General features: G+C 33.6%; 1 protein-coding gene and 1 long non-coding RNA gene across 3 annotated transcripts; one reads left to right on the forward strand and one right to left on the reverse strand.

Annotated features, from left to right (window-relative positions):
• The first annotated feature begins 4,313 nt into the window (after positions 1-4,313).
• Positions 4,314-9,904, forward strand: LOC100783813 (polygalacturonase At1g48100). 2 transcript variants are annotated; one of them, XM_003551978.5, is made up of 7 exons: positions 4,320-4,899; positions 6,134-6,265; positions 7,235-7,465; positions 7,728-7,772; positions 7,876-8,083; positions 8,644-8,834; positions 9,274-9,904. In XM_003551978.5, the coding sequence occupies exons 1-7, from the start codon at positions 4,483-4,485 to the stop codon at positions 9,664-9,666; spliced, it is 1,617 nt and encodes a 538-aa protein (XP_003552026.1). In that variant the 5' UTR covers positions 4,320-4,482; the 3' UTR covers positions 9,667-9,904. The 2 variants fall into 2 exon arrangements, with proteins under 2 accessions (XP_006602385.1, XP_003552026.1); XM_006602322.4 differs by lacking the exon at positions 6,134-6,265 and having other exon boundaries at positions 4,314-4,899.
• Positions 8,152-9,374, reverse strand: LOC102661670 (uncharacterized). Its single transcript, XR_419478.4, has 3 exons — positions 9,252-9,374; positions 8,590-8,775; positions 8,152-8,498 (listed from the first exon to the last, which is right to left on the reverse strand). It is a non-coding gene; the product is annotated as an uncharacterized lncRNA (long non-coding RNA).
• Positions 9,905-21,409: the final 11,505 nt, after the last annotated feature.

Genomic DNA, 21,409 nt, shown 5'->3' on the forward strand with positions numbered 1-21,409 from the left:
TCATCGTTGTGTGCGTGAAGATGAAGTTCACGAGAAGACTTTATAGTTCACGAGCACATAAACACAAAAAGACGGCTAAGAAGGTTGTGTGGCTTTCCTTTTACCTCTCTCTCATGCTCCTCGCTCCTTCGTTGTCACATAAATTATACCATGTTTTCTGACTTTTGTCACCATAGATGGAGGTAAAAAGAATTGCAAAATCAGGAAAATTGGAAATATAAAGCAACAATAAAAATAAATAGAATTAATAAGTGGACATGTTGGTGGGTTTTTCATGTGGTCAGCTATAGAAACTACATATACTTTAAAATAATTGTTGTACTCACGTTACACATTTCTGGAACACTTTAATATTTTTAGGGAATTCTTGTAAATTTTATACTAATACAAATAAAAGTATAATAATGAGATAAATTATAGTATTTTTAAGTAATGTTAAATTTTAATATAATAATTTTCTGTTTCAGTTACATACTAATGCTCTTGTTTTAATTTTACATAGTTGTATATGGGCTATATTCTTGTCCTGTTTTGTCATTTTAAATTTACCGCATTTCTTTATAGCCTTATTAAATCTGAGTTACAGGTCGTATCTCTGCATCCTAGATGTCCTCAGGTTTAGGAACATGTTACAATTGCATATGTAGGCATAAGCAAGTTGAGCATAGTGGGTATTATACTAAAAACAATTGCGGAAAAAGTTGAAAGAAAAAAGAAAAATAGATGTGAATTCATGATAACATGCCCTTTTTCTACCAAAAGTATATAAGGCATATTTTCGAAAGCAGCAAAACTTGTCACCAATGTGAAAAACAGACTTGTAACAAAAAAGAAGAAGAAAAAAACAGAGTTACATACAGGTATAGAAGGCACCATAATAGGTGATGGTTGAATATTATAATATGGTTGAACTCAAGCTCATTATTAGTTATGTTGGATGGTACAGAGTACAAACTCCCTTAAAAAATGACTAATTTTTCTTTGCTTTTAGTTTTAGTTATTCTTTGGATGATATTATTTGATAGAATTCAATTAGAATATACATTTTTTGCATTGTCATTTAGTTACATGAATAGTCATGAATGATAAGATTGTTAATTTTTATAATAATTAATTTAAAAATTATATCAAAATATTTTAATTAGTTGATTGTGTAACATTTTTATATTAATAATTAATAATATATATAAAAATAATAATCTCTACTTTATATGCAGTCAATAGTGAATTATTCAAATTGGAACTAGTGGTGCTATGTTATGAACCATAACATGAGAAAAGACAATATCAAGCAACATTGATTGGCAAAAAAATTAAAAGAAAATTAATGGTCATGCATGTGAGGATGAAAGTTATGATCATTGTCGGGAAGAATAAAAGATCCAAAGAATGGAATGGGACTTGTGTGAAAGGTCAAGGGGGAGTCACAGATAAACACTATTGATGAGTATGGGGAGTGACTATCAAGTAGTGGCATTTGTGTAAATATGTCACTGGCAGTTGATGTTTGTTTCAACCAGCACCTCATGTACTGTAGAGAGAAAACTCACAGAGAACGAAGCGAACACATGGAAATAACAGAAACCCATATTTGATGTTTGATGATTGCATATGATAGTCCAATGCACCTCGTGTCTATCACTGTCACCCCCAAAAGAAAATAGTGTTTATTCATGTATTTTATCATAATTATTTGGAAAGAATTTTTTTATTTTTTATACTTTTTTTGCTGAATCAAAATGGTAGAACAAAAAACACTTCCAATACTATTGGATAAGGTGTGAATGCCATGCTGGAACCGACAGCAATGACCTACCTAAAAAATTACTGCACAAATTCGAATCGCAAGCAGTGTCACCCAGTTTTACAGCTAATTTTTTATACATCAAACAATTCAAAAAAAGATTATATCCCATGTGTAGCCAAATGGTAATGATATACACGGCCGCGTCTAGAAAATTTGGGGTCTTGCACAAATTTTATATATTTCAATATTTTTTTATATTAATATTCTAATTTTACAAACTTTGCAGGAATATTAGTATATTCGATATTATTTAGATGTAATTGATTTATCATTTTTTTCATTTTCATTGATTGAACTAATTTTTGTATCCTTTTTACAAATAATAACAAATCTATTAAGATGGAATCAATTTTTTAAAAACTTTTTCTTTATTTGTTAAAACAAAATTCATAATTTTTATTTGACATTTTCTATCACTACAATATAATCAAATAAAATAAAAGGAAACAATAAACTATTTAAATAAAATAACTTTTCAAAGTAAAAAAAAAAAGCTTTTGATTTTATAGGTACATTAAAATAGCTTTTGATTTTCTAAATTAATTTTGGCATTGAAATAATCACAATACTATCTTATATGAATAAGTAGTAACCAATCATGATAGTTAATTTAATTGAATTTACAATTATGTATATGATAATAAGGCTAAATTCTTTTAAAAAATGATACTAAGACTAAATCTACTGCCAATATTAACTAATGCCAAAAACAATAATTATTATGAGTCATATAAAATATATACTAACAATTGAAAAAAAAAATATGAGACCTGAAGATTAAGACTACTGTCTCACTTGCCTAGCAGTCAACACGGCCATGATGATATAAATACACTACATAATATTTCAGTCCACTTATTGTCTACAATTTTGCCTCCTACATTTTCAGTACTTTACTTCAATCTCACTTTCACGTGACTTGTATCGTTTACATTAATCAAAATTTTGGCATATACCTAATGAAGGGCGTGTATAAGAGATATTTTAAATGCAATGTGACACTTGTTGATTAAGTAAAAGTGAAAGATTTGCAATAGTTAGTGATTCATTACAAATTAAAATTGTATGTTTGACATATAAATGAAGAAATAAGGCACCAAAAGAAAAGGAGAAATAATTGCTTCCATGGTAATATATGGAAAGCTAAATTGTGCAGAAGAGATACACATGGAGGATGTGACACAATGGGAAATAAAAGAAACTCAAAGTTAGCAACAATATTTAAACCGTCAATAATTTGTTTTTACTTAATGATCCATTAAACTAATGTGATCCCCACTCACATTGGGATTTTGACATATGATCTAATGAAAGTGAATTTTCTTGTTTACTTGTCTGATTTTAGTGAACCTTTTCTCTGTGCAATATATTTCACTTTTTTCTGTTTTGGGGGCCTCAATAGATTTGAGAACCTCATGCACAGAAATTCGTGCAGGAAGAGAATTATATATCGTACTTTTTCTTTTGTTTTTATTCATGTGTGTGTACAGAAAACGTTGTCTAGCATAAACATGCAGCAAATCAGTGGGCGAGAAGATGGTTTTCCTTCTCACAAAATTCATCTTTGCTGGTACAAATAAAATTGCTTTATTTTTTTATTCATTCAATTCAATTCATTCACTTCAGTTCTCTCAAAATCTTGTGAGGTTCAGCAGCAATTGTTTCGCCTTCCAGTTAAATAAGGAAAAAAGAGGAACAAAAAAAACAGAAGGCTTAATTAGAGGGTCTTTCTGACCACATAGGTGTGGCTCAATGCTTAAGAAGACAAAGTGACAGAACTCTTGGCCCGTGAAGGTTGCACGTGATCATAAAAGACCTGTGAACAATTAGTGTGCCGTTGACACCTTATAGACCCACTCACGTGTATTTATTTTGTTTTGGATTTTGCACAAAATCTTGATTTGTTACATTAATAGAGTTAATTAATTTATGTTTTTTAATGCACAATTTATATGGAGGAATAGCAAACAGGTGAAATGTGATTAATGCACAATTGTAAAAAAAAAATGAGAAGGGGATAGGGATATATAATAAAATCCACATCCTGTTGTGAACTTTTTCTTTGGTTGATTAGTCCTACATGATTAATATTTGTGTCTAGCTCCTATCTATCTACCCTTTAACTTGTCTTTGACAATTTGAACTAATCAAGGAACAATAACGGTATTATTATTATGGGTTTAAGCTATAAAAGCAAAAGAAAATTGGACAAGACTGCTGGAAGATTTGGCTTGAGGCTTCAGTTCAGCCATAGAGTAGTAATTATGAAGGACATGCACAAGCCATGGTTAAAATACAATGGTAGCCACCCTTTAACTGTCGCTTTGTTTGGTCACATGCAATGACTTTGTTTGTGTATGTGGCAAGACAATAGCAGTCTCCAATGCCCCACCAAACCAAAATTCACAAAAAGGAAAACTAACTAATTAATGAAAAATAAAATGGAGGGGAAGGAGAATGAAAATCATAAATGTCTGGCATTATCAAGAATATATTTTAATGCCTCGTATTTGCCTGCACAATTATTATTAGCCTCGAAGTGCTCTCCTTATATAAGCATAGCCGTCACTTGTTTTATTGGCAACGCAAAGAAAAGAAGCACTCTTGTGTTTTGTCTCTCTACCTCTCTCACTACTCTATAGTACTCTCTCAATTTCTGTTCACATTCTACCAAAATGAGTGGCTTGAGTTTCAGGGGCTTCACATACATGCTCCTCATTGCATTTCTCATTTGGTCCTTCAATTTTGAAGCCTGCATTGCAAGAAGAGGCAAGCACTGGAGACAAAGCAGGGATGTCTCAGCTTCTGTGTACAAGAAAAAAGGCAAAAATTATGGCAATGCTCACAACAAGTACCATGGTGGAGGATCAAAATCAAAGCCTCCATCATCACACAAAGGCACACCAACATTACCAAAGCCTCCGCCACAACATAAAAACACTCCCTCACCACCATATCCAACACCACCAAGTGATGATACCCCCACAACTCCACCACCAAAGGCTTACAATGGTGGTGGCCATTCTTCCGCCACCACCTTCAATGTGCTAGATTTTGGAGCCAAGGGAGATGGAAAATCTGATGACACCAAGGTAAACTCTTCCTGAACCTCATTACACTCACTCAGCAAATGGTTTTGATGTACCTTCTGCTAACAAGTTTAACATGCAAGACCAAGAATTTTCAGTTTATCATAGAATTCATTGTTCCTTCTGCTAACAAGTTTAACATTGCAAAGGTATGATGAAATTTACTAGGAAAGTAAAGGGGAGAATATTTTATGATGTTTGACTGTTTGTGGCTATAATTTTTTCTAAAATATTATATTTTAAATTTTCAGTATTCCTATGAGAACTTTTGGGAGTGCACTTTTAGACAGCTTTTAAATTTACTTTTGTGCTCACAGTTTGGCTCATGCAATTACAAAGGTTACAAAAAAGTATAGCGGGGTCAAAATTATAATAATGTAGCAATTACATAAATCTTCAAAACTACAATATTGAGATTAGAATTAAGGTTATTGATTTCAGTTTATAACCCTGCCCATAAATAAGAAGTTAGAATTTTTCTTTTACTAACTTGAAATGATCTGGGTTCAGCTAACCAAGTTAATGGTAATTGGTAAAATATAGGCCATTAGGAGCATAAAGAATTGTTTTCTTCTGTCTTCTCTGTTTGGGATGTTGCTTATGCCATTAAAGAAAGTTTACCGTGACCATAGAGTAAGAGCAAAACAGGTAGTGAAAAATACAGAAAAGTGAAGACCCAAGAACAAGCCAGAGGGGTAGGACCCACTTGAAAAATGATTCTCGTTACGACAGTTAAGTCACACTTTCTACAACAATTTTTAGTTTATAGAACACAAAACGCTGGTAAGCTATGTTTTTCCAAATAGGACAAACCTAGTCTGGAATCAGTGATCTCAGCACCACCTAGTATTTAATATAGTATCTTTTTAACGTATAGAAAACGTATTTTAATTGTGAAGCTATTAAATATGCAAATAAATTATGTTTTTAAATTCAATACATTATATGCACACACATTTAAGTGTTAAAAAATTTATAATATCAATCAATTAGAAATCATCATAAATATAACTTTTAAAGTAATTATGATAAAAATTGATAAATTTGAATAAAAAAATGATAAATTTACTACACATAGCAACTTGTAATTGAATGACAGTAAATAATTCTAATTAAATTGTTATCTTAAGTTGGTACTTGGTATTGTATTTTTTTATTATACTTATTATTTTTTGTGGAAGTTGCCAAGTTGGTACTGTAATAGAAGCATCTGTATATACATTGAAATGCAATGCAGGCATTTCAAGAGGCTTGGGCTGAAGCTTGTAAAATTGAATCATCAACCATGCTCGTCCCAGCAGACTACGCATTCTTTGTAGGGCCCATTTCATTCTCGGGCCCATACTGTAAACCCAGCATCGTTTTCCAGGTAACATATCAAACCCAAAGAGAGAAAGTAGCAGGAATAAACAGAGAGAGAAAGAGAGAAAATAACAGGAAAAAAATGAAAAGAAACTAAATAACATGATAGCCCACAAGTGTGTTCATAAGCCAAATGTGATTTGGCATCAGAAAATAACGTCAACTTTTTTGTCATTCAGGTAAAGACAGAACACATGTCTGTCATTTTCGCATGAATCATTTTACATTTAGTTAAAATTTTAAAATATCAATTAAAATATTTCAGAAAATATTTATAGTTTATTTAAATAAAATATAAATAATAAATAAAATAATAGTATTTTAAATGATAATGAGAATAAATTTAATTTATTTAAAAGAATTTAAATTTTAGAAGTAAAGAAGTTAAAAATAACGCATCATTTTTAAGAGAAAAGAAATTAATAAATTAAGTATTTTCCAGGATAGTTATCTTGTTTTTCGGTGGACAAATTAACATATCGAGATGAATCTTCGAAAATATATTATAATTGTGAAAAAATTATAAAGACATATTGATTAAATAAATAAATAAAATCATGTAAACAATAAAGCAATTGATTAAGTGAACTTCACCAATTTAAAAATTATTTCAGTGAAGTTCATTTGGAATTATTGACAAAGATAAAAAAAATAAAAATAAAATGAGAGGGGGAGAAAGCGACTTGTAATGTGAAACGATAAAAGACAGTTAATCTTTAACCAAGAAATCGTACGTATGATGGAAAAATATGGTTAAATAAGTTTAGCATAAACGACAGGATTACGTGACCAAGGACAAACTCTTCTACACCACCACTTTAAGATAAAGTAAAATAAAATAAACAACCTATTCCTATTATCCTTTATATATTTTCACATATTTACCTCTACACGTGATTGTCCCTGTTCATTATGCATTCTGTAGCAATCGAGAATTCAGTTGAAGTGATGTTAATAAGGTTTATATTTTTGTCAGCTTGATGGCACCATTGTTGCACCAACAAGCCCCAAAGCTTGGGGCAAAGGACTTCTACAGTGGTTGGAATTTTCCAAGTTGGTAGGAATTACCATCCAAGGAAATGGCATCATTGATGGAAGAGGCTCAGTGTGGTGGCAAGATAATCAATATGATGATCCTATAGATGATGAAGAAAAGCTCATTGTCCCTTTAAACCACACAGTAGGGAGCCCAAGTCCCCCACTGCCGGTAATTGTTATTTTTTTCAAGCAACACACTCTTTAATGTACTTTTTTTTAATACTTTTTATTGTTGATTGAAATTAACTATTTGTAGATCTCACTTCTTATTTAACAAATCTTATTCATAATTTTGTAAGTTTTAATAAATTTTAATTATCACGGGCTATGTTGATAGTACTCCTGATTTCCTTATTGCTTAGAGTATCTTACATTGAAATTTTTTTACTCACCTGAGCCTAATTATTTTTATACCTATGTGATTGTACTAGATTCAAAGTGAGATGGGAGGAAAAATGCCATCCGTCAAGCCAACTGTGAGGACCTTTTGAAACCTTTAACAAAACCAATTTGATTCATGTTTGGGAGTTATTATTGGAACATAACGAAGGTGATTTTTATTTTTATTTTTATGCACAGGCATTGCGGTTCTATGGGAGTTTTAATCCAACAGTTACAGGCATTACAATTCAAAATAGTCCACAATGCCACCTCAAGTTTGACAACTGTAATGGGGTCATGGTCCATGATGTGACCATATCATCTCCTGGGGACAGTCCTAACACAGATGGAATTCACCTTCAGAACTCCAAAGATGTGTTGATATACAGCAGCTCTATGGCCTGCGGTAAGTTATGGAATATTTCCATTTCATTTGAACATTCATAGGGCAATGTAGGAGATAGAGACATTAGCTAAAATGAAAATGAAAGTTCAAGACAAGAAGAAAACTAAAAAACAAAGTTCTATGCATTTTCTATGATTCTCAAAATGGCATGGCATTATCTTATCTTATCCACAACCATGTTGGACACATATCAACAAAAGTACCTTCCAATGCCTGCAAGTCATATGCTACATGGCACGTGTCAACCGTAAAATCCACACTGCATCACCCAATTGAATAGTACTCTGTTAGTTCCATAAACAAGAGCTTTTGATTTTGTATTTCTCGCCATCAATCTTGTCTCATTAGAAGTTATAACTTCTGCCCCACATTTCTCGAGTCCTTCGCACCTTAGGCTGGATGAAAATGGCACAACCTGTGGTCCATTATAAGCTGAGCCAAAACTTTGGAGGGGGATGATTGCAAATGGACAAAAAATTAAAGTAAAACACATGATGTAGACTTACTGACATAAATGGTCCAAGTTGGCTCAATATATTTAAATTTCAATTATTTTGCAGGAGATGACTGTATTTCGATACAAACTGGATGCTCGAACATATATGTACACAATGTCAACTGTGGACCAGGGCATGGAATCAGCATTGGAAGTCTAGGAAAGGATAACACCAGAGCCTGTGTCTCCAACATTACTGTCAGGGATGTCAACATGCACAACACAATGAATGGTGTCAGAATCAAAACATGGCAGGTAAAATATGAGTAATGCAATGTCTTTCCCAAGTTACAAGATAAAGTATATGTTTTACGAGTTAACCAGAAAATTTGACTTCAAAATCAGTTTATACCATTAAGTGGTATTAGAATGATTAGCCATTACAATGACAAGATAATCTGTTCTGAATTGGTTGTGAAACTTCTGGGAGCTCAAATGAGTACATTTGAAGTCAATTTTTAACCTTGAACTGCTTTCTACATAATTTTTCAGGTAATGAGAAATTGCAAAACCGAGTAGCTATTCCAAAATGCAGTAAAAATTGTATTTTTCTAGTAGTCTTTAATCCAATTAATTCAACATTTCTGTGTTATCAATGCTAAATATGATTCAATCAGAAGTCCCAAACTTCATTTCCATTCTAAAACTTGATAGAAAATTATGATCTCTTACAAGTTAACATGTATATCTGCAGGGTGGATCAGGTTCTGTACAAGGAGTGCTATTCTCAAACATACAAGTTTCTGAAGTTGAACTCCCAATTGTGATTGATCAATTCTACTGCGACAAAAGAACCTGCAAAAACCAAACGTCAGCTGTGTCTCTTGCCGGAATCAACTATGAAAGGATAAGGGGGACATACACCGTTAAGCCAGTTCACTTTGCCTGCAGTGATAACCTACCTTGTGTAGATGTTTCTCTAACCTCTGTTGAGTTAAAACCAATTCAAGAACAATACCATCTATACAATCCTTTCTGCTGGCAGACTTATGGTGAATTGAAAACTCCAACTGTCCCACCAATTGATTGCCTACAAATTGGGAAGCCAACTAACAATCGGATTCAGACAGATCATGATTTATGTTGATCAGATATGAATTCAAGTGCTTAGCCTGCTAGATAAATATGTATATTGTAAAAATCCTACTATATAGGAAATTTTCTTCATTAGGGTGATACTGATTTATCATTGTGAGAATATACCGGCCCTGCTATTAGCAAGAGGTCGAGAATAGTATAATAGGCAGTCTTCTAGCTGTGGCATATTGCAAGAGTGTGAGATATTATACAAGTTTTAGCATCTATGAATAAAATATCTTTATTTATACAATGTCAGAACTATGGAATTTCAATTAAAGGAAAAGTCAAAAACAACATAATATGCTGCAGTCAGTCAGCATTTTAAGTTGCAGTCTGCAATGCTATTGTGGCTCACAGTTTGAGAGGTTACATTGGCCACATTTGCCTGTAATTTTTCACAAATTAAAACCAAGGCTGCAGTATATAGACAATGAGAAACATATTGTAAAGCAAATAAAAAGTAGCCACGCATAAACACACACACAGATGACATCAAACATAAGTAATGGATAGTGAGGAAAATTCAAAATACTTATTTTCAACTCCTAGGAAGCAAATAAGGTTAGTTGAGATAGATAAGAACTCGGTTTCCTACAAGAAAAGAGGAGGTATCTTTTCTAGTGTAAGATAGAAACTGGTTCAGGTTGAGCACACAAAGAACACACTGTTATTGATGAACAGAAAGAATGCACAATTTCCATGGATATTCAAGAGATCCAGGACTCTCCCTAGCCACAATACTAACTCTCCAATTGGCTAATTACTACTCTCAAGTGTTAACCCCTATTCCTATTTATAGGTAACATGCTTTATTTTTCTAATTATTCTAGCCCTCAACTAACTAACTAACTCCAACTATTCTAGTATCTAACTAATGGGTATCTGTTAGGAGCTAGGAAGAAAAAGCCTGGCTTCAAGGGCCAGTGGCCTCCTTAGAACAGAAAAAGAAGAAAAACAAGCTTTTTTTCATTCCTGCTTTATTACATGATTCTGCTATTTATACTAGTCTGTCTCTAACAGAATTTGGCATTTTGTGCTATTACAGAATCCTAGGAAATCCTAAATTGCAACAATGTGGCCGACAAGGACAGCTCAGCAGCAGAGGACCGTTAGACATAGTCCGCAAGTAGCCAGGTATGGTGACCTTTCTCGTTGATTTCTCCCTTGGTATTGCTGGTTCTGTATTCTTCTTATCATTCCCGCCAACTTCAAAAAGGACCTTGTCCTCAAGGTCGCAGGCTGACTTTAACTAGTCCCAATCCTCCCAAGTGGTGTCGTCCGGAGATAAGCCTTTCCATTGGACCAATACCTGCACTTTCGAGTCTGCACCCGAGGCTTCGCGGCGAGTTCCCATGATGACCAGGGGTGTAACTACTGGATGTATCTCTCAAACTTATCTCTACCAAAAAATTACAATTTAGAGCTGAAAACACATCAAAGATGTGGTTCTTGTTTTTGAAAGATGTGGTTCTTGTTTTTGAAGTAACTCGTACATAAACATATTGCGTCTTGAGTCTTGCCCCCATAATCATTGATCAAAGCACAAGAAGACTCCATGAACCTAAAATTTTGGCCCTCAACAACTTGTAGCCTTTATTTTCATTTTTCAAAAAAGAAGATAGCAAGACAGCATAACAAAAAATAACAATCCCTTATTGATTCCCTCTCACTTTTTATTGCTTTCCAAAAATCAGTTTAAAAATGTTGTGCTACCAGACACCTGCCTTCACTCTGGCACCTCAATCTTATGAAGAAATACATGAAGATGCAAAAGGAAATAAGAACCATAATGGCATGAAGAAAGCAATAATAGAGCCGCAAAGGAAGTCAATTCCATAACAGCATGGAATCCAGAGCAAGAATATCCAACTCTACTTTGTTTCTAGATATTTGAAAATTTACCTGAAAGATTTGTAAAATCACCTCCAAACCCTAAATCTATGGCTATGTCTAGATTGATAGAAAGGGAAAAAAAAATGGAATAGTCGTAGTAAAAGGGTACTGTCACCTATGTCATACTTTGGAAGGAGTTAGGTGAGGAACCTTTTCTGAATTTGTTGAATTTGTGGAAAACGGTATAGTGCCACCTGAAGTCAAAAGTTGTCATTTGTCAGGTCCCTTGTTTTCTGGTTTGCTAAATGCTCATTATGGTTTTATGCTTGGTGAAGTTGGTCAAGGTGAAACATTTTCAATCCCAAACTATTGATTGCCAAGAATTTTGGAGAATCCCTCATGTTGAAATTGAAGACCACTAATTATCAAACATCCCAAAATTGGAAATTTTAACGCAAACATACAATACATATTTATGTTCATAGTGTAAATTTTTTTAAAATGATAAAATAATATAAATAAAGGGAATTAATTAAAAATAAAAGTTAGAGAATATAAATAAGGATATTAATTCTAAGTAGTATTTTAACATGTGTATTTGCACATAATAATAACAATTTATTTTATACAATTAAAATTATAATACATAAATACTTTTATTATAAAATTATAATATAATGAAAGTGTGAGATAAAAAAAATATTATAAAATAAATTATATTTTATATGTATGATAAATATTTTATATTGTGATATAATTTTTTTTAACCATTGATGACTTATTTAAAAATATATTTAAAAAGAGATTAGAAATAAAAATGAAAATAATATATTAAAGAAGATAAGAAATTGAGAATATCCCTAAAATCACTCTAGTTAAAGAAAAATAGCTAAAAAGATCCCGTTAAAGAATTCTTTCTAAAAACAATCTCGTGTTAGATGATTTTTTCTAATTTATATATGTAGAGTGATTTATATAATTAAAGCATATAATTTCCAACAAAATTAAATACATTGATAACATAAATAGTAAACAAAAAAAAAAGAAAATTAAATTGTTTGACTAGAACTTCCAGGACGGTGAGAACATCTATTTTTTTAATGACCTACTAGTCGGTAGATTAAGCAATGTTTTGATTGACCTCTTTCTCTCTCATCCATATTAGTCCGCATTCTTGTTGATATTGGTTGACATTTTTTATTTCTCCTTATGACTGGATTGACACATAATCATGGTCCTTCATATGGTAGTCAATAATTGTGATGACACATGCATGCTAACGAGACTTTGTACACACTTGACATGTAGTCCGATGTGTACACTGGATGTACATATTGCAAGTAATTTATATTGATGTGCTTACATGCAGCAATCACACGTGCACATGTCATGTGTAGCTTTTGAGGCTTCTCATAATCACATGTTCTTTGATCCTGCCTCAGAGGGAATTTTTACATGTGACACCTCTCTCTCGAATTCACCCTTTCTTCAACTTGAAACTCAAATCTTTGGCAGTCAAATTGCTGAACGAAATGAGTGTTATACTTAGTTTCTTCTTCATTGATGAACTTGGCCAGAATCAGTGTGTAAACTTGTCTGGAGGCAATCATTGCATCAGCTTGAGTCCCACGGTCGACGAAATATTTGTTCAAATTCTCATACGTGGCTTTGACCAAGGCATAGATTGAAAAATTTCTCATTTTTTTAGAACCGACTTCACTAGCTCTGCCAAATTAGTGGTCAAGTGTCCCCACTGCTTTCCATCATCCCATGCCAAAGTCCATTGCTCCCAGAATTTGATCATAATGCTATATGGGTTGTCTTATTGTAACAGGTAATAAGGACAAAAGAACTCTGGTTGGGTCATGGCATACCCTGTTGTTTGAAAAAAATGTAAATATGATTGTCAATTTAATTTTAAATAATAAAATAATGTGAATTTAAATTTTAAAAAATATATTACTCATACTCAAGATGCTTTTCCTTTCGTCTTTACTTTTAAATTGTTTTTTGTAATTTTTCCCAATGTGTTGAATGCAGAACACATGCAATGAGTTTTCTGTTGTCCACCAACTATCTGGTTGTTTGTATGCACTTCTGATGGAATCGTACCTATCAAAGATTAGGCATATACCTTATTGTGGTATGATGTGGGTTCTCAAGTTTTGCAAAAAAAAAAAAGTGTCTGTAACATCCCAATTTTTGTAATCTAGTTTAAAAAAAATTGTTATTTATAAATAAATAGAGTTTTAGAAAAATGATGAGATTTTATAAATAAATAAATAAGGAGATATAATTATTAATTAAAATAATGATTTGAGAGAAAATAAAAAGAATATTTCATTTATTTGTTTGGTAGAAAATAAAATAGAGTTTTTTTTATAAAATAAATAAATAAATAAATATAGAGCAAATAATAGGCTAAATACCCTAGGTATAAATAGTTATGTTAAGTCAGGTGCCTCTTTTTGGCCTCATTTTCGTTTTTCTCCGTCTCCTCTCAAAACCCTTTCTTTTTCCCGCAGCCCACCAAACCTATCTCAGAAAAACGATGATCTCGGATACGTTCACCGTTGGATCGTTGTGAAATTTGAGTACCATGTTTGCAACCCAATTTCGAACATTCTCACCGTTGGGAATTTCAAGATCATTTCTGAGCTTAGAGCAAAACCCTTCGCATTGTAGCATTTCAATTTCCCGCAGAAACCCAAAACTGTCTCGGTAAAACTACGATCCCGATTTCGTTAACCATTGGATTTTCATGAAATTTGGATATGTTGTTCGAAATTCAATTGCGCACACTTGCACCGTTGGGATTTTGGGGATAATATTCGTGGAGGGAGAAAAAGGAATCTCATGAAGACAGTACAAGTGGAGGTTTCAATCTCTTCTCCGTCTCTCTGACATTTGGGAATTCTATCGGAGCAGTCGGAGGAATAACTGAAGGAATCTCAGGGAACCGCTATAGATGTTACTATCATTGGCTAAAGACACGTGAGTCCGCTCAGAGGTAAGGGATGAGTTTATCGCAATTGGGGATTAGAATGAACATGTGTAGGGATCCTTAGAGAACTAAATTTGGATTTATTTTGGGATGTTTATTGAATTATAATTTTCTCTTTATGATTATAAATATAATATTATTGTGTTCTATGTACCAATTGATGTCTTGATGAGAATTGATTGATAAACTTGAGTGCTCTTGATGTCTTTGTGTTTAACCCATGAATTTGATTAATTGATTTTGATATAATTGTGAGAAACTATTTCAGGGATTTTACACCCCATGTTGTGATGAGATCTTTTGTATAAATTGTTATGTTGAGGTTATGAAATGATGATTCAAACTGTGAGTATGTGATAAATTGAACATGTGACGGATGATGAAATACATGTGTATTGAGATGAGATGTGTGTATTGAGTTGTGAACTATGAACTGTGCAATCACACAATTGTAAGACCCTTTAAGGGCGACGAATATTGTGATGGGATCCACTGTGGGAACCCGACGAGTTAAAATGATTTTGAAAACAATTGTGTAGATGTGTGTATTGCATAATTCATAGGTAAAGTGTACATGATTCATGAGGTGTGATAACATGTTAAATTGAGATTATACCATTGTGATTGAGATTAAGTGTATGTGATAAATTGAGTATGTATATGATTGAGATATATATGTGCATTGAGTTGTGAACTATGAATTGTACAATCACACGATCATAAGTCCCTTCAAGGGCGACGAGTTAATGCTAAGTCCCTTTTAGGGCGACGAGTTGATGTTAAGTCCCTTTTAGGGCGACGAGTTGATGCTAAGTCTCTTTTTGGGCGACGAGTTAATGATAAGACCCTTAAAGGGCGACGAGTTAAAATGATTTTGAAAACAATTGTGTAGATGTGTGTATTGCATAGTTCATAGGTAAAGTGTACATGATTCATGAGGTGTGATAACATGTTAAATTGAGATTATACCATTGTGATTGGGATTAAGTGTATGTGATAAATTGAGTATGTATATGATTGAGATATATATGTGCATTGAGTTGTGAACTATGAATTGTACAATCACACGATCATAAGTCCCTTCAAGGGCGACGAGTTAATGCTAAGTCCCTTTTAGGGCGACGAGTTGATGTTAAGTCCCTTTTAGGGCGACGAGTTGATGCTAAGTCCCTTTTTGGGCGACGAGTTAATGATAAGACCCTTAAAGGGCGACGAGTTAAAATTATTTTAAGAACAATTGAGGAGTCGTGTGTTTTGTATAGTTCATAGATAGAGTCTGTGTGCTAAAATAATTTTAGGGGTTGGACCTGAATCAGGAGGGAGAGACCCTGACGGACTCTTCGGAGTGTAGGCCTTGGGGGTCACCAGGTTTGAGTGCTCCTTTAAGCCTATGTTGATCCCATATGGTTGGAGCATTCTCGCAAAACATCGTGACCCTGACTGGTCTCCCTATGATCTTACTTAGTGAGAGTGACCTGACAAACCCATTGTGTGGTGTGTCTTGTTATGTACTCCTAAGCGCCCCAGGGTGGTTTTTCACTGACATGGTACCACATTGCATATAGGCTTGAGTCTTAGCATAACTGTCGCATACGCTTGCTCATTGTTTATTATGAAATTGATGTGTTATTATGTCTTGATCGGAGTGTGTGATTCCTGTGTATAATGATTGATGATTGAAAGGTGTGATTGATGGATGAAAAGTGTGATTGATGAATGACAAAGTGATGAAATAATGTGAGATATGCTAAGTAAATTGTATTTGGCTACTATATGTTGTGTTGTTTCTCCCTAGTAGTTAGCAATGTGATAACTCACTCCCGGTTTGCTGTTTGTGTTTGGATCCTGTGATGATCTTGAACCTTGTGTTCGGGGGAGTAGATGAATAGGCGGATGACTATGAAGAACCTCATGCTAGAGGATACGGGAACACCACGCTCTGATAGGATGTGACATTAGGATATAGGTTCTATATTAATTGTATGAGACTTATATGACTTTCTTTGAGTCGAGATGACTTTATTATTTATTTGGACAAGTTTGAATATGATGTAAAAGAAAGTGAATGCGAGCCTTTTACTCATTTGAAAAGCTTGTATTTAAAAATGTTTTAAAAATACTTTTAATTAATATTTGAATTTTTTATTCCTTTATTAATATATATGTGAGGGGTAGAGGGTGTCACAGTGTCAACCATCTGTTGTCTTGCCCTAAACAATGACAAATGCTAATGCAAATATATTATTTGCCCAATCTCGTGCAATTGCTATTAATAGTGTCCCTTTGTATCGTCCATAAAGTCATGTTCCATCGATTTGCACCATGAGTTCATAGAATGCAAATGCATCGATGCATGCCTTAAATGACCAAAAAAGTCAATGGAATATGACCTTGTTTAGAATTGGTTGTCCCAACTCGTCTAGTGCAAGTTTTGGTTGAAGTCTGACAATTATTCCATTGACGAATAGTTGCAATGCTTGCAGATATTTGGGAAGTATGTTGTATGAATCTTCCTAATTACCATATACCTTCTCGAGGGCCCATTGTTTTACTAGGCATGTTTTTCAATATGTAATGGTTTAGCCGAATTCTTGCCTAATGAATGCGATGAATGTTGGAACGATTAGGTGCTCATTTTATTTAACCATTGGAAGGATATTTTGGCATGAGTTTGGAATCCATCTTATTGTGATCTTGTGAAATGGTGGGCATGATGCATATGTGAGGCCCTTCAATCATTCTAATTTCCCAAAGTTTTAAATTTTTTCATTTTGACACTCTAAGTTTCCATTGGCACCCCTCAACTCGACCAGACAAGACCCATGTACCCTTCGCACACCTCTTGTGTTTGAAAGTGACATGGTTCTTAATGTGCCACATTTTTACTGTGTGTTTGAGGTCCTTCAATTGATGGAATCGCTAACCAACATATAGCTCGCCATCATGCGATTCAAATTGTTGTGGTAGGTCCAAAAAATGCCTATAGTAAGGGTTCTCTACCACTTGGTTGTCACCAACATCAATGCAATTTGGATATGGACGATAGACATTTTCAGTTGTCATCGGTTGAAAAAGAAATTGGATGTCATTATCGTCATTTTCATTGATGTTGTTGTCATCATTGATCGTCATAATTTCGTCTTCATTGTTACTGAAGTCACCAACTACTTCATCTGACAACCTGTTTTCACCATGATAGTTGTGTGACATTTCGTTTCTTTGAGATTGAGTAGTTGGTTGGGCATCTAGGTTGGGGGGCTCATTTAAGTTCAAAAGTTGTAGAGCTGTCACATAGTAATCTGATGATCCACTAAGCAGTTGTGTATATGAGCTAATGTGTGCACCAAATTTAGTAGGTTCAAAATGAGGATGTAACAATCATTTTTGGGCATGCATGGTTTTAGGGTGTAAGAACATGGACCTTTGTGTTAGTATGGTAGTTAGTATATTGTGTTTGCTGAATTTGTGGTGATAGATTGGTTGTTTCGACATTAGTGGTAGAAGAAGGTTGTTGTTTGTATTGTACGAGCAACTCAAAGCAACTTATGCATTCATGTCGGTTATAAACATTAAACATGTCGTCAATATCCCCATCGTCATTGACGGTAACAACCTGGTAACTAAACATGCCTAACCTGACAGTTACGAGATGTCGATAAATGACTGTTGTGATGCTTTGACCTCGATTTAGACCCATCTTTTGTTGGATTTTATTTTCAAGGCATTCAAGGTCATGCCTCTCTTCATAGAAACAAGTACATTTTTTTCGCTCTTAAACTCTATGCCAATGTTACAATCGGATACATAGGCATTGTAGTGGACTACAGTAGAGACTGCTTGATTTATGCTTGACATGGTTATACTAAGCTGTGATGTATGTGAATAAGCTATATATTTGATAATGAATCAAAAGTTATCAGGTGAAGGGGTTGATGTGTTATGAAGAATATGTTATGAGTCTAATTTATAAGGTGATGATATGACAATATTGTTCTTATAGATCCAACATTGTTCATCACTCCAACTTTTTTAATGGTCGAGATTGCACCAATAATTTCAACTATAGTACCATGAGTAGTGTTTGTACCACGTCTGCATAGGAATCTTTGATGCATAGTACCATGAACAATGTTTGCTCAATGCCTTGGCAGGATTCCCCATGCATATAGTATTTGCACAGTGTTTCACATAGTAATCTGGCAGGATTCCTGACGCGTACAGTGTTTGCACAATGTCTCGACAGGATTCCAGTTGTGCACAATGTTGGCACGATGATCCGGCAGGACTCTTGATGTGCACAATGTTCACACAGTGTTCCAGCAGGATTCTTGATGTGCACAATGATCCAACGGGATTCTTAACGCGCATTGTTGTTGCACAATGTCTCGGTAGGATTCCTGACGTGCACAATGTTTGCATAATGTCTCGGTAAGATTCCCAATGTGCACAGTGATTCAGTAGGATTCCTGACGCGCACTGTGTTTGCACAGTAAATTGGCAAGATTGTAGACACACATAGTGTTCTCACAGTGATCTAGCAGGATTCTTGACACGCACAGTGTTCATACGGTGATCCGATAGGATTCATAGCATGCATAGTATTCGCACAATGATCTGGTAGGATTCCTGATGCACATAGTGTCTCGACAAAATTTCTGACGCCCATAATGTTTGCACAGTGTCTCGGCAGGGTTCCTGACACGCACAGTGATCCGGTAGGATTCCTGATGCGCACAGTGTTTGCACAGTGATCCAACATGATTCTTGACGCAGACAGTTATTGCGCAGTGTCTTGGCAAGATTCCTAACACACACAGTGTTTGCACTGACACTTCTTCACGTATATAATACTTCTTGATGTCTGTAAATACCCTACACCAACTTATTTAAAATCACAAAATTTTTTTTAACAACTTTCATTGTGCAAAGGGGGAATGAAGCCAACAATGATATAATGGAAACAAGATTATCATAGATCTTCAAAGATACAAAACATGGTGAGTACAAATAAAATTATATTATAACCTTCTATTTGAACACAATTTTTATTGTCGTGGTAATTAAAAATTGTAACTTCGAATTTACAAGGACAACAACCAATAATCATTTCTTATTGCCATTCCATGCCCCCTTCTCATCCTTTAATTGAGTCATTTTTAAGTCATACTGGCTTTGCTGATGTTGCCAAATTATGACGTGTCAAAATTGATCATCATCTAGTCACTGCACTTGTTTAGCAATGGAGACCAAAGATCCACAGTTTTCATCTTCCTGTTGGGGAATGCACAATTACACTCGAGGATGTAGCACTACAACTTGGAAGAAGGGTTGACGGTAGGCCAGTAATGGGTGCAACGTACTATGACTGGGAGGATATGTGTCAACAATATTTGGGTGTGGTTCCGTCAAAGGGAGAAGCACTAGTCGACTTTGCCATTAAAATTTAGTGGCTGCAAGATAATATGCCAATGCTTCCCACAAAACCAATACAACAACAGTTAAAAGCACATTGTAGAGCTTATATTTTATGGCTAATTAGTGGGGTTTTAATGCTAGACAAGGTGGGAAATCGAGTTCATTTGATGTACCTAACTTTGTTGGATAATCTCAAACGAGTTAGGCGCTATAGTTGGGGCTCTGCTTGTCTTGCAATACTATACAAGGAAATGTGTAGGGCCACTGACCCTGAGGCGAAAACCATGGGCGGGTGTGCGTCATTGTTGCAATCTTGGGCATGGTATCACATGCCCTTCATTGCAACAAGAGTTAATCACAACCCAACGTATCCATTGGTTATGAGGTAAGATGAATCTCAAATTCATTGTTATATGATTAGTATAATATCTATTAGTTTAATATTATTCCATATACTAGATGGAGTGGCAGTGGGTTAAGCTTTCACTACTAAAACATTAAGTTTTAACATCGTCCTATTAACACCGGTTATGATAAGAACCAATGTAACGTAATACGCGGTGAATAGGACGATGTTAAAACTTATTTTTTTAGTAGTGTTATATTATTAATTTTTCTTATTCTGTCACTTTTTTATTAATTGTATTAAATTTTTAGTTTTTGTTTTTTATTTATTACAGTTCAAACTAAGAAAATGAGAGGGATCCCTCTCTTCCCCAATAAATATAAAAGGAATGCTAATAAAATTGTTCAATTATGAATGTAATTATTTATAGTTTTAAAAATATAAATAATGAATTATAAAAGGAAAAATATTAATAATTGAAAATTTATAGTCAAATATTTTATAAATAGATAAAGAAATTATCTTCACAATGAAGACCATAAAAAAGATAATTATAATATTTATCTAAAAGTATTATTATCTTCAAAATAAAAATTATAAGTGGATGAAATATTTTTTAAAGATAAAAATATTCTAAATTTAAAATAACATATACAATATTAATAAAAAAAACTAGGGCGGGCAAGCTCCCTCCACACCCATTCACAGATTATATTCTTTCTTCTTTCATAGTATATATAAATTGAATTGTAAACATGATAATAAGGTAGGTCCGTGACGAATTTGACTGTTTTGAAATGAATCCACACAAACATTCCTTCACAAATAAATGTATATAGATCTAGAAATGAATCCAAAATAAGAAACAAGGAGGGAATAGTAAGGGTAAAAGATTAATATGGGTAGAAATGTAATATACATAATATAAAATAAGAGTGATTTAATATATATATATATATATATATATATATATATATATATATATATGTATATATATATATATATGTATGTATATATCAAGTATGAGTATGAGAACACGTGAGTAGGTATATATCGATTTTTGTCCCCGTCTCTCAATTAAAAAAATTAGGTATTATCCATATAAATGTCTATGTTTAGTTAAAGTGAAGATTTTCCGTTAAAGTTAAGATG

Source organism: Glycine max, chromosome 18, assembly GCF_000004515.6.
Source record: "Glycine max cultivar Williams 82 chromosome 18, Glycine_max_v4.0, whole genome shotgun sequence".
NCBI lineage: Eukaryota > Viridiplantae > Streptophyta > Magnoliopsida > Fabales > Fabaceae > Glycine > Glycine max.

What these genes read in the sequence shown, in the direction of transcription:
- LOC100783813 (XM_003551978.5), top strand. Translation starts at nt 4,483, where the DNA reads ATGAGTGGCTTGAGTTTCAGGGGCTTCACATACATGCTCCTCATTGCA. An exon ending in GCCCAAGTCCCCCACTGCCG is followed by an intron (nt 7,466 to 7,727) that starts GTAATTGTTATT and finishes TGATTGTACTAG; the next exon opens with ATTCAAAGTGAGATGGGAGG. An exon ending in CAGCAGCTCTATGGCCTGCG is followed by an intron (nt 8,084 to 8,643) that starts GTAAGTTATGGA and finishes ATTATTTTGCAG; the next exon opens with GAGATGACTGTATTTCGATA.